Source organism: Chelonia mydas, chromosome 16 (genome assembly GCF_015237465.2).
Source record: "Chelonia mydas isolate rCheMyd1 chromosome 16, rCheMyd1.pri.v2, whole genome shotgun sequence".
Classification (NCBI taxonomy): Eukaryota; Metazoa; Chordata; order Testudines; family Cheloniidae; genus Chelonia; species Chelonia mydas.
Window position 1 is genome coordinate 21,999,150 of NC_057857.1, and position 14,362 is coordinate 22,013,511.

General features: G+C 42.8%; 1 protein-coding gene across 19 annotated transcripts in view; it reads left to right on the forward strand.

Annotated features, from left to right (window-relative positions):
* Positions 1-12,844, forward strand: part of CRB2 (crumbs cell polarity complex component 2) — a 138,639-nt gene extending 125,795 nt beyond the window's left edge. For 12 of the 19 annotated variants that reach the window (XM_043530766.1, XM_043530768.1, XM_043530776.1 and 9 more), the window contains 3 exons: positions 693-809; positions 1,943-2,069; positions 6,096-6,456. In XM_043530766.1, the coding sequence (XP_043386701.1) occupies positions 693-809; positions 1,943-2,069; positions 6,096-6,323 (472 nt within the window). In that variant the 3' untranslated portion in view covers positions 6,324-6,456. Of the gene's footprint in view, positions 1-692; positions 810-1,942; positions 2,070-6,095; positions 6,457-7,472 lie in introns of those variants that run through there. The other 7 variants (XM_043530771.1, XM_043530782.1, XM_037879908.2 and 4 more) reach the window with 4 other exon arrangements.
* The last annotated feature ends 1,518 nt before the right edge of the window (positions 12,845-14,362 follow it).

The following is a 14,362-nucleotide window of genomic DNA, read 5'->3' on the forward strand; positions in this document are numbered from 1 at the left end:
AGCAGGGTTGAGAGCTGTACTTTTGGAGCAGATAGCAAATTTTGTTGTTAGTTTAGATAGACTCCAGCATTTTTTAGAAGTGAAAGAATGTTTCTAATGAACAAAAGAACTAGGAAACAATGTGTTATGTAGACAGGATACTAGAGCACTGAGACTTGATAAACAAATACACAATTGAACTTTATCGATCACACCTACACTAGGATTCCTAAAAATGTCACTCCATTACTATTGCAGCACCACCGGGAGTAGTACAGTGGGCATGCAAGTGAAGACAGTTTGCCAGCATTTTAACCACTCTGTCTTCTAGTCCTTCTGTGAAGGGGAGGGATTGGTCAATGTGGTAGTGGTGCCCTGTATCCACCTGCGCTCCCAACATTGCCATGACGAGTAGAGCTGCATCAGCGTTAGCAAGATTGGGAAGTTTTAGGGGGAAAATCCTAATGCTGACGTAGCCTAGGAGAATTTGCATAGCACTGCAAAATCCTATCCCAGCATTCTCTGGGCTGAGTGTAAAATCATGGATGGGCTCTCAGAGGCTTGTCTTATCAGTGGTTGTTCCAAACTGCTGGTCAGGAATATCTCTTGCCCACTACTCCAGTGTGCTATTCCTCCTTTCCCTCAGTAATAGCTGACATTCCTGCTCCTTTTGAATAGGACAGTTTTAATGTGTGTGGTTGTGGTTTTGCCAGATGGCCGTTCCCACCTCAACAGTGCGGCAAAAACTTCACCTGTCTGAATGGAGGCAAATGTACCAGTGGGACATGGGGAGCCAACTGCACCTGCAAGCCGGGCTTCACCGGAAGGAAGTAAGAAGTGCCGTTCCCTGATGCTGCCTGCAATTGCAGAAGATACTAGTGCCAAAGTATCACATTTCCCACAGTGGAGACTGTTGGAGCAGGCTGGCAAATACTTTTCATCACAGTTATTTGTCCCCCCACACTATTGAAATGATTACTCCTAAATTTTCACCCAGCCATGCTGTGGAAGAGGCAGTCCTGAGGCATGGCAATGGTATTGAGCATCCTCCCAGAATGTGTGCTCTTCCTTCATTTTTGAAATGTCTGTGTTTTGCATGCCATAGTTAGAGCCAGCACGTGTAGTGATAACAATGGTGATGTAAATTCAGGTGAATAGTGATACTGACTGCTGTGTTAGAGGGGGAAACCCAGCATGGGCCACCCAACTACAGGGAATTGCCTCAAACCCAAAGATCACCATTTTGCAACAGAAACTGCAAACATTTGTTTACATTTGTCCATCCTCTGCTCTTTCAAATGCTGACCTCGATGGCCACTCGCCTCCCTGGAGTTCAGTGCCTAACCCAAAGAGCTCCGCTGGCTTTTTCTCAGCCGGAGATAGTGGAAGGAAATGAGTGTGAATGGGTGAATTTTTCAAACTGTTGTGCCTTTTGGAAGTAATTACCACAAGGTCCTATAGGCCAGTGGTTCTCAGCCAGGGGTACGTATACCCCAGGGGGTAGGCAGAGCTCTTCCACGGGGTACATCAACTCATCTAGATATTTGCCTAGTTTTACAACAGGCTACATGAAAGGCACTAGTGAAGTCAGTACAAACTAAAATTTCATGCAGACAATGACTTGTTTATACTGCTCTATGTACTATATCAGTGTTTCTCAACCAGGGGAACGTGATTTATTTTTATAATTATAAGGTAAAAATGAGAAAATAAGCCATTTGTCAGTAACAGTGTGGCTGTGACACTTCTGTATTTTTATTTCTGAGTTTGAGCTAGTAGTTTTTAAGTGAGGTGAAACTTGGGGTATACAAGACGAATCAGACTCCTGAAAGGGGTACCAGTAGTCTGGAAAGATTGAGAACCACTGCAATAGAGGCTTTGACACCAAAGGACAATTCTGTAGGATCAAAGTGTGTCCTGGAGCACATTATTTTAGTTAATTCTAATACCTTTCCCCCTCCAGATGTCAAATTAACATCAATGAGTGTGATCCAAACCCGTGCCAGAATGGAGGGACATGCCAGGACTCTGTGAACAAGTACGAGTGTGTGTGCAGCGCCAGCTACACCGGAGAGCGCTGTGATGTTGATGTAAGCAGGTCCTTTCCCCCTCTTGTTAGCGTCAGGTCTGCTCTCTCCTTCTATGCTAGCTGCTTAGGTTGTGAGGAGTGAGCAGGAGAGGCAGTTTGGCCAATATGAGGCAGGCTGAGCCCACTGATTTTGGAATATCAGTGGAATATCCTTCATTCCTTGACACATTTCATATTCCTACATGAATCTGGCTAAGGGAATTTCAACCAACACACAGAGAGCAGGCTGGAGAGTAAAGTGCACTGTTTGGCAACACTGTAGCATGAATATTACACTTGGGGGGGAGGAGGGTTCTAGATTTCCAGCATTTTAAATAAATGTAGCAGATACTTTTCTGAGTGTGTACTGGCTTATCTGCCTACACTGTGGCTGTTGTCTGTTAGCTTCTCCTCAGGTTGCACCAATCTCTGGGCGACAACCAGAAACACTGCCATTGGGCCCAATGTGGGGAGGGAACAAGGAAACCAAATTACATCTAAAGTAAAATGGAGTTAGACAGTAGCCAAGCTGATTTGTGTAAATCCTCAAGTCTGTTGCCACTTTAACATATTGGATTCTTTGTCCTATTCCAAAATCCAATTCAGCGTACTCCAGAGTAGGTGATAAGTAGGAAAAGACTGGAAATGGAAAATTACTACCATCTCCATTGAAACCAACTAAATTCCAGGAAAGCCAAACATGTTGGATTCAAAGGAAAAACAAACTCCATTCTTTGATCTGGTATATTCTAGCAGGACCCTAGCGATTGAAAAGGGATTTTAGCAAAGCCATTCAGTAGTAGCTGGCTGCTTATTCAAAAGTTATCCCCATGCCCCATGGAAAAAGCATCTTAACCAGTGGGATTATAGGGTGTGACAGGTGCATCCAGTCCACAGGACAAGGCATCGTTATCAGCTGAATGTCTCTGGCACGATTATCAGTGGTGCAATGATTGACAATAATGAAATGTTATCCATTTCAGTAGTAAGTGTACTTAAGTTGCCACGCTCTTGGAAAATTCTGTGATAAAATAGAATACAGGGCAACTTCCTACATGGTATTCCTACCACCATCTCGTGCTCCCTCGCACTAAACTGTTTTCTGGAGACTGGAATTTCAGTCGGCATTTTAACATATGTGAATGGGATAAAAAGCAGCCACTTCCCCTCCTAAGCTCATTTGCTAGGTTGAGCTGTATGTGCCTGGAGTCTGGAAGAAGGAATTAGATAAAATCAAAGGTAAATGTGATTAAAAAAAATACCATGCTACCTACTGGAGCCAATCCTCTTCCTAAACCCTTAGAGATTGTCCATCACACTATCCTCATTAAGCCTTGTGGTTTCTACCTAAGCAAGCAAAGGATGGGAGAGCAGGGCTAGAATCTTGCTTTAACAAGTTGCTAGGAAGGCAGACTCATGCTTTTTTGTGGTTCTGAAGCCATTTGCATGGGTAGGTAGTTTGTCCGGTAACTTGGGAATGTACTAACCCACAATGCATGGAAAGCTGTCTAGTGAACACTGCATGTGCGCCAGGGCAGAGTTCACTGCTGTTGCTGTTTGTTATTTAGGGAAAATATAATGCCATGATGAAGCCACTTTTACCTTTCCAGTTTGCATGCATAAACCCGCAGCAGATACCCCAAGACCTCCACTTCTGTCACAGGACACTTCTTGTGGATTTCCTGTATTACTTTTTGCTATCATTTCCCTGTAATGATTTTCCTCTTCTACCCTGTGTTCAGTGTCTATGAACTCCTAGTATTTTTTTGGGGGTGGTAGTGGTGGGGTCTGGATAAGGGGAAGGAAGTATGCTGTGCATTTCCTCCAAATGGTAAGAGGTCTGTTCTCAAGCTAAAGCGCACACAACAGAAACCATCAGTAACATTACTACAGACTGGCGAGGAGACCTTTAAATGAGTAGGCTCCAGCACCAGGTCTGCATTCTTCAGCTGGAGGCGCATGTATGCAGGGCCAATGTGTGACTAATCCGCATGCTGTACTAGTTATGCCTAACTTCAAATTACATAGGAGAATGCTGTAGGAAGTTGTTTATTTAAAGGGAAAACATCAACTAGAAATTTAGTCAATTAAAAACAGATTCAAAAGTACATCCAGGTCCCATACGTGCCCCCAAACCCTCCTGCCGCATATTGTGGTTTTACAAATGTTTTATTGTCCCATGTTGCTGTGTGACAGAGCCACACAAAATACAGACACAGACTGTATCCAAGTACTGCCACTGCATTATGGAATTACAGATGCTACTTGTAACAATTTCTGGGTAACATTTTTAGGCTAATTCTCCCTTTAAATACAAACTTTCTTTAATGAGGCAACTTTCAAGATCCTACAATGTGTTTGCACATTAGTCTCTCTCAGGGTACCTCTAATCCTAAAGGAGCCAAAGGAATGAACATATTAATGCATTAACTTCTTCCAGGAACCTCATCTTGCCTTTTAAATCTTTCATCCACTTACTGACCTAGCCCAACCCTGCTTAGCTTGTGAAAGCTGATGAGATCAGAGCATGAAGTGGGTGCCGCTGAATTCATACCTTTTGCTAGTCCCCCCCAGGGTTAAAACATGAATCCAGCTGCCCCTCTTTTAGTGCCTGACTAGGTTTGTTCTGAGCTGGTATTTCTTAAAGCTGGAGCCTGTACTGTTTTTAATAAATAAAATTCCTATGTAATTGGCTGGACAATTGCACGTTAGTAACACACAAGTTTCAAGGTATCCAGTTGTAGGGATTTAGAGCCCAGAACTCACTACTGAAATATTTTAAAATGTCTTGTTCCTTATAAGCCTCCTCAGGTCCTCTAGTTAGTCAGATAGCTATCCTCGTTCTGTGCTGCTTTGGTACCATACAGCCTTTCCTCTGGCTGTCAGATGTATTAACTGCTGAGCCTGCAAACATCTGTTTTTAGTAAAGTTTATGTTAATCTAATGTCCCAAACACAGTTCTGAAAGTATGCTCTGAAACAAGGGCCTGTGCATTTAATCTTGCTGCAGATGAAAGTTTGATAGCCAAATAATTTCTTCAACCCCTTAGCAGAGATGACATTAAACAAACCATCCCTCGCTATGGTAGGGAGAGTTCTAGATTTACTGGGGGATTGCATTACCCTAGATTTTCTTGTCAGTTTTTGAAAACTTTTTCCAATTTTTGATACCTTGCTAGTAACGCCCACCAACTTGTTATATTTTAGTCTGACAAGTATGTTAATGAGTTTTCTTACAGTACAAGATTCCTAGCGCAGGCACTGATTGCATAGGCCTCTGCATCTCAGTGGATGGGCCCTGCTGTGAAAATCCACAAATAAGATAAAAGCCCATGTTAGTGAAGAATACAGAGCATGTGCCCTTATTTGGACCATTCCACCCTTCCTAACACTGACTTCTGAAGGGCTGAGCAGACTGCACCTGCTGGGTTATTTATTTTTTTTTTAACAGTTTTGTTGCTGGGGTACAATGCAGTTAGCGTCCCAGCATTAATGAGTTCCTGCTTTTCGCTTCCTGGGGATAATTCTGTCCTTGTGACCCTGCCTGAATTATCATAATGCTGTTAACTATCCCATTGGTGACGCATGCTTGATAACATTCTCTGTATTACATAGATTAAGTGTCACCCTTCCTGAAGACTGGAAATGCAGGACCAAAGTTCTTTAATGCACACAGGCTTTAGGGTTGGCCCTAATGTGAGTGGTTAAGGTAAAAAATACAGAGGTCAATGCTGGCTGTTTTTTGTTTAGACAAACATTAAGCTATGTGAATTTTTATTTCAATTTAAATCTGGCTTGATGGAGAGATTTAAGCTTGAAGCTAGCCCAGACTTTTCTCTCCACAGCGGCCCCCACAAGCTCTGTGCTTCTTACTTTCATTTGGATTGCAGTTTTCGTCCTTTGGTTTTTTTGTTGGCTAGTCTCAGTTTATGCTTTAGCCCAGTCTGGGCTCCTTGATACCTCCCTTGACTCCTGGAGCACAAGTAAGCTACATGTGAGTCCTTGTAACTGCTGGGGTCTCATTGTTTCTCCATTAATTTCTTTTGCAGAAAGGGACTCCAGGTGCTTTCTTCCCATTCCCATTAATTGAAGTAGCTGCCCCTGTAGCCTGTGGCTGTTTGCTGCTACTTATTATTGGTCTCATATTCATGATTCTCACTGCACGGAAGAGGCGCCAATCGGAGGGAACCTACAGCCCAAGCCAGCAAGAGGTGGCAGGAGCTCGCTTGGAGATGGACAGTGTCCTAAAGGTGCCACCGGAAGAGCGTTTAATATAGGCACCACCTTGGCAAGGAGATGCACCTGCAAGGTCTGCTTTGACCTTGAGATTTTTCCAGCACTTGTGGCAACAGACCCTCCTCTAGCCCAGTTCCTTCAAGGCATTGGTGGTGACCTGGACTTACACAGACACAGCAGATTGTTTAAACAGTGGCAGTTCCAGCACAGTACATGTTAATCAAGTCAACTACACACTGCTGGGCTCTGGCTCAAAATAAAACCCTTGACCTGCTTCCTTTCATGCCTCCACTAGACTCCTATCGAGACAGGAGCTCTCTGAGATGATGTAGGTGTTTGCACCTGCTAAGAGATGTCCTCTGCCCCATTCCACCTCTTCTACAGCAGTCACATTTTTAAAGACTGCTGCAAAAGGAAAAATTAATTAGACACGAAAACTGCTGCAGGTGGGGAAGCTTTTCCTTGAGTTGCAAAGCAAACTATCTACTTTAATGTTAAATACTGAGTCGAAATGTATAGAGGATATGATCATTTTGTGTGTTAGTTTAACTCTCCAAAAATTCAAACTGACTTGCAGCCCTATTGGGCTGAGGGGTACGAGTGTTTCCAAAACTGTTTTCACAATGTAGTCTTTAACAGCAACAGCAGCTGTGAACTCTTGCCTCCTGATAGACACAACATTTGAAGGAACTGTCAGGAACTACTGAAGTCATTGTACAATCAACACATTTTATAAAGTAACCTCTGTTTGGGATAGAACGTTAGACATTCCCATGGGTACCGCACAGGAAGTGTGTAATAATAACCTTGTTTCGGAGGGGGTGGACTGAGATACCTACAATGCTTGTGCTAGTTCAGTGCCTATTGCCAAATGTTTGTTCTTTGTTCTCTGAGACCGAGGGATGGGGACAGTATCACCCAACAGACAAATAGGCAAATACCAACTGCATTGCTTCCCCCTAAGTACATGGTTTTCATCTCTATGAACTAGAGGCTTTGAGCCAAAACCACTGCACCAAACAGTTTTCATCTCCACTGAGAATTGATAAAATGGCCTGGAAATTCTCACGCTAAAACGCAGTAAAAATTAGTAAAACTGCAATAAAAGAAAGTGGTGGTGGAGGGAGGGGCTAGACTGGGCTGGTGGTGGCTTTGATTGTTCATGAAATATACAACTTTTTCTACCAAAGCACACTGTGAGTAAAGTCAGTAACGCCGTGTTCCACCACAGCAGCCAGCATGGGCGCATCTTAGCAACTCCTCGTTTGTGGGAGCAGTCGGGGCTGCAGGGGCTATCCTGCTCCTTGCACTTGTTGCAGCCTCTGCGATTGCCATGAAGAAAAGGAGAGCGACGCAGGGAACATACAGTCCCAGCCGCCAGGAGAAAGACGGGGCACGAGTCGAGCTGTGGAACGTGATCAAGCTGCCGCCAACAGAGAGGCTGATATGAGCACTAGGTATGATCAGGGGCTGCAGTTTTCAGCCATTACAGTTGCTAGAATGCCACCGTTCTGTCTGTCTGTGTTAAAGTCAGAGATGCTCTTTGTGGGGCAATGCCATTCACCATTTGGTTTCTCTACAGGATGGGGGCAGCTGCCCATTCACTGTTGACTGGCACTAATGAACCTTGTTTTGGGCTTTGTTATTGCAGCATAACCCTGGTGAAAACAGCTCAGCCAGAAAGGGTGGGGGAACAAAGGAAAGCTTTTGAGGGCAGTTACTGCTTGAGCTGTTTGTATACAAAAACGTTACACAGCCTACGCTGATTAGGAAAAGAGAGGGGGCAGAGCCCACCTGTACAATATCCCTCATCCTTCCTCTCCCTTTGGTTCAAGTCAGCAGTACTTCTCACTGCCATGTAATCAGCACAAACATTATGTTGCCCATTAGTAGTTGGCAAACAGCAGAAAGAAGACAGTTCAGGGAGGCCTAGTTAACAGAGTAAGCATTTAATTTCTTCACTTAATGCAGAGTGCAACTCCAAGAAATCCACCAGTTCAGGGGGAAGGAATCCCCTCTCCCTACCCTGCAAGGACAGGGCGATTGACCACTTGTGGAAGACACTTTCCATAGCTCCATCCTTCCAGGGACTAGATTAGAATCACCACTCACATTGAAGGAAAATTAAAATGTGTGTGTTTGTTAGACACCTGATTGTTTTACGACTAAACTGCTGGAATATTTTAAGTGCCTTGTTGAGAATGAATCACCAGTTACAGTATTAACTTTTTCAAACAGAATGTTTAGTTAGAGAAAAACTGATCACTTATTTGATCAGAATTTACAATGAGGAGGGTCTTAGTGGCCTGGATACTGGGTTTTTAAAATTGTTTCATAGCTGTAGCATCTGCCACCTACACACAATCAGCTGGAGTAAAACTCCTGAAGTCCTGAGTAAGAAATATGGATTGGATTTAGTTTGTAGAAGTGCAGAGAGCAGCCCCACTAAGATTTCAGGGAGTTGTGTACTCGGGTGAAATTCACTGGTGTGCAGAGGGCCAGCACTTAACATAGCACAATGGGGTTTGGGGCTGGCCCTTTACACAGGGGTGAATTTCACCCCTTGTAAGAAATGTGTTGAACTATGCATTAAATATATAATTAAGTGTTCTACTGTTTTGTAAAATATTACACTGATTTTTCTCATCCTAATTTCCCTGAGAAGGACATACTATTTCCTGCGTGTCTCCATTCCACCTTTTTATAGCTGCCGCATGCAGTATTCCCTGACCACCACAGTGTGTCAGACACTATGCAAACACCTGCTACAGCACATGCCAACTGAGGTCTAAAATCATTAGCTTATCATCATAATTATTACAAAGACCAGTGAGAAATATTTTACAAAACAGTGTCTGCTCGTATCTACAGAGTACTCCTTAATAAGCAGAGGTGTGAATCCACACACACACACACACCACAGCAGACTGCCTTTGGAAGGAAATCCTCTATACCATTCTGGTATTTGAAAGTATTATTCTATTTACAGTTGCTGTAAATAGTTCTGAAATTCTAATAAAGGGAACAGGTCTAAAACTAGAGATTCAGCCAGTCCTCTTCAGGGCAAGTCCCCTTTGCGCAAATAAATGTTTGAATGAAGACCATTTATTTTGAAAACAACTTTCACTTGTAATGTGACATTTATCTGAATTTTTGCACATAGGATTATGATACAAAGTTGCCATTCCTCTAATATTGACAGAGGAGAAGCAAGGGGTGACCATTCAACGGTAGGGAGTTGTTAATATCTTTGCGGAAGAGATGATCTAAATCAGGGGTTCTCAAACTGGGAGTTGGGACCCCTAAGGGGGTCGTGAGCTGTCAGCCTCCACCCCAAACCACGCTTTGCACATCCAGCATTTATAATAGTGTTAAATATATAAAAAGTGTTTTTAATTTATAAGGGGGGGGATTGCACTCAGAGGCTTGCTATTTGAAAGGGGTCACCAGTACAAAAGTTTGAGAACCACTGATCTACATTTCAGTACATGTAGACTGCCACAGATTTATTATTTAGTATTAATGCTGATGTAATTTACCTTTAAACCCAGTGATCTGCTCTACCTGTTAGTTCTCCAATTGTTTTCTACTGAGGTTTAACTCAACACTGCTGCTTCCAGATCCTCTAGCAATAGGACACTGTCTGTGCTATCCACCCAGCTGCTGCAGGGAGACTGGATGAACTGCAGATTCTGAAACTGTGTTTGTGGCCAGCAGCATTTGAGCAATTGTGGGGGAAACAGGTCCTACAAGACAGGCACTACACAGCTGAGCTGGTTGCTGGGACTCTTTGGGAAAGGGGATGAATCCATCTCCCACTGTTCCTGCCTCAAGGCTGGATTAGCTTGCCATGTCCAGGAGACCCTTCTCACCAGAAGACAATGATAGTGGGCCTCTCTCCCTGGAAGTATAACCTTGAAGAACTATGGCCGAAGCATTCCAGGGAGTGAGGTGGGATTGTGCCCTAGCCTTACCTCAGGAGACTTTGGATAAAACCTTCATTTAGGTCCCAGGTGAAATGAGTTTGAGTTCATCCCATGAAGGCACATCATAAATCCACAGCAGGCGTATTTACGATTACTGAATCCCCAGAAACCCAGACTAGAATAGGAAGAGGTTGCTGCACATCTGCACTCAGGTGCAGTTGGAAACTTGTACCTTTCTTCTTCAGTTGCACTTTGTAGTTTAAAAACATACGTTGTATAAATTCAAAAAACAAATGCAGCAACAAGCCCTAAAACCACTGCTATTCTGAGATAAGAAATGGATTTGTGTTACACAAAATGACTATTACAAAGCTACTGAACTATCCCTAAAGGTGATAAGAATCTATGAAACAAACAGTAGGGTAAGCCAGGAGACCTAAAAACCAGCCTGAAGGTAAACTGAAAGCAAGAGGTGCATCTACATCCCTCTTCTCTTCTTAGGTAATCCCAATTTCTTTACAAGGTTATCAAAGCAGGTGTACTAGCCTGACTTCAAGTATTCCAAAACCACAACTAGTGAAAGGATACAGGACCATGACAAAGTATTTTTAACATTTCTGCTATTTAATTTATGGAGCATTTTTTCCACTGTGAATTTAATTTTCTTTTGATATTTAATTTTTGAATATATTTTTTCACAAACCAATTTGCTACAGATGATGTTCCTCAAAGACAGTTGATTTTTTTTGTAAATGTAAATTGCATAGATGTGTAAAGATTAGACTGTCTCTCAGATAAATTTATTTACAATAAAAGCTGGTTAAAAAATGCATCTGAGCCTTGTCTCTGATAGTATCTTTAGCTGATAATGAACACAACTGGGGCTTGTAGGCATTACAATCATGCAAATAATAGAACATCAGCACAGACTTGGCTCATAGACTATATGGTAACTTACTTACAAGCTTAGATGTACTGTAATACAAGCTTTCAGTGGGTGAAATGAGGGCAAACCGCATCACTGCTGGCTGAGGGACTTGCTCACCATTAATTTATTTTAATCTCTCTAGAAGAGGGAGCGGAGAGGACAGAGCCAGCCATGAAATCAGGAGAAAAGGTGAAATCTTCTACCAGCCTTTGAGGTCTTAATCAGGACAGATTTTAGTGACAGCTTCTCATGGAGTAGAAATGAGGGACACTATGTGGCAGAGGTGGGTGGCTTTGGGGGCGGAGTACAGAGGATGGCAGCTATAGGGGAGTATGCATGAAAGGATGGTTCTGCCCTGCCACCACTAGAATGTGTGGTTTTAGGGAGGCTGAGTGGTTAGACCCAGGAGCCTTCACTTCAAAGACCAATGGCCTGATTTTCAGAGAGAGCTGTTCTCCACCTTTACTGTGCCTCTGTGAAATCTATATTAAAACATTATAAATACTTTCTGGCACACAGTTAACTCAACACAGTGGCTGTATCCCCTTGTACTGCTATCCCTTTCTCTGAGGGAGGTTAGTCTCCATGGAAGGTTGCCTTCTAACAGCTGGACTCATGTTGTCTGGGGACATCAATTAAACTAGAGACCAGGCTTGTGACTGGGAGTGACACTGTCAATTGTGCCACCTAAGCAGAAGCTCATGTTTCCACCTATATGGCTGTCAGCAGTGCCACCTGAGCAGAAGTTTAGCTGTGCCCCAGCCAGCAAAATCCCATCCAAGCTTGTGATCTCCACTGGCCACTGTGAGTGTGGGGTGATACTCCTGCCATAGGTGCAGGATGAGCTGTGAAGCTTTTCCCCAGATGAGAATATTGAACTTGCAGTACAGAAGGAGCTCAGCTCCAACCCTGCTAAACCTCACTTTCCTGGGAGAATGTAAAGCCGCAGAGTACAGAAGCAGCAGTAGCAGAGATTAGAATTCATAAGTACAATAGTTGGATGTGGATTTAGGAATGACTCTGCTTAGTACAGGGAGTGCTAAACAATGTAAATACATAACAAAAGAAAAACTGCTAACCTATAGAGCAGTGCCAGCACATATGAACCTGAGATCTTCCACCAAATAAATAAGGAAAACACATCAGTTAGTAGTGGAGGGGTTTGGGCCGATCAGGCCACAGTGACATGCTTGGTGGATATGCCCAATAGGCTGGAGTGAAGGAACACAGTCACCTAGATACCAAAGTATTTGGTGCATTAAAATTAAGAATTTCATGGAACACAGTCTTCTAGTCAGAGTGCCTTATATCTTTCTAAAACAGAAGTGAGACAAGGCCGGGTATGGATTTGACTTTCAGAAGATTGGAAAGATCTAACTTCTATGATCCAAAGAAATCACACTTGGGAAATGCACTTATTTAGCTGCCAATCATATAGGTGCAAAATGCTGGAAAACTTCTTTAAATTATTGGAGTAAATTCACATGCCACACTCAATGGAACAGATGGCATATTCCAAGAGACCTAGGCCTATTCTTTAATTCTGTGCTGCCAGTATGGAATAGAAGATACTCTAAGGTGGATAAGAAAACTTACACGGTAAGAGAAAAATCTCCAAAGCTGGTTTACAAGGGCTGAACTCAATGTAATCAATTAATTGTTCAAACATGCAAACTGACTGGAGCTTTTTTATAACATTACATCCATCATACCAAAATACAGAAACAACATTCACTTGACCTCTGCTTAGTGGCAGTAAAACATCCACATCCCTAGTACTCCTGTGCCCTGTAAGATACTAGCTACATCAAAGCACATCATACACCCAAGAGAGTCGAGCTTTGGCAGGACGGCTGTGTATACTGAGCATATTTTCATATCTAGCTATTTACACAGGGATTTGCAAGCCACTAACGTTCTCTTGAAAAATATCCAAATATGTTCACTGTCCAACAGACACACAGATTCATACAACGGTTTCCACATCCAGAGATGGTGTTACTGCTTCTACCCCAGTGAGAGACTGTGTGGCCACATTTTCTATTCCAGACTGAACAGACTCTTATACCTACATTCATAGCTCATAAAGCTTTTGTCTTATTGCAGAATGATGTGAGTGGAGAGGCATTAACAACATGATTGTTTTCCCCATTGTCTTAAAATCACAACTATGATAGAAGTGTCATCCTACTACTTAACCCCTCACATGCCACAACATCTACTGGGGATTAACTCCACCCTTCTCCCCAGTAGCAACCACACTGACAGCCCACGCTGAGACATGGCCTATATCGCACATCCTGCTCTTATTCTCAGAACGAAATAATACTTAGTTCTTATATCGTGGTTTTCATCAACAGATCTCAACGCGCTTCACAATCTTTTAATGTAGTAAAGCCTGATATGAAGGAATAAACAGCTCATTAGTCAACCGTTGAATGAGGGCCCAATCTGCTAAGGGCTGAACATCCTCAACTTTAAAGGACTTCCACTAGAGTTGAAGGTATTCACCACAGAACAGGATCAGGTTGCCATGCCTCATTGATTCAAAATGCCTTTGGACAAAGTGCCTGAGAATTAAAGTTTGATCAGTGGTCTACAAAATAGCTAGCTATTCCATTCATTTTGCTTTTCTTCTATTTCAGGAGTTATGCTAATGATTAACAAGTAAAAATCACACCCTCTGATCACTGCACTTAAATATTTCCTCTATTAGTTGGAATTAATAACTGTATACGGCTCAGTAAACAAACTTTACCTGTTCTTCAAAAGGTGAACACTTTCTGATCACACCTACTGTAACAGATTCAGTCCTAGTTGATGGCAGTACCCTTACCCACAGATTGAACTGCATCTCTGCTTTCATGGCGTATAGTGACTTCTAGGATGAAGGGAAAACACATTGGGCATAACCTGAAAAGGTACGGTTGTAAAATAAATTGTTCATTGCACAGGAAGAACAGGCACGAAGGACACGGATCACACGCGAAACTTGCCCTGGATAATATAGTGTAAGCAATGTAAGAAGCTTCAGCTGACAAAGTGGGGGTGATAGTAATCAAAGCTTATGGTGTAGAAGTCATAGGGACCCCAGAACAGACTGTGGAGACTATAAATGACTCCAAGTAGATTTATTTTTATTCTCCACTCTAGTCAATCTATTCCCCTGGCACAGGAGGAACCACTTTGGTTATAGGTGCTGATGTGAGGAGTCTACAGGGCGTCA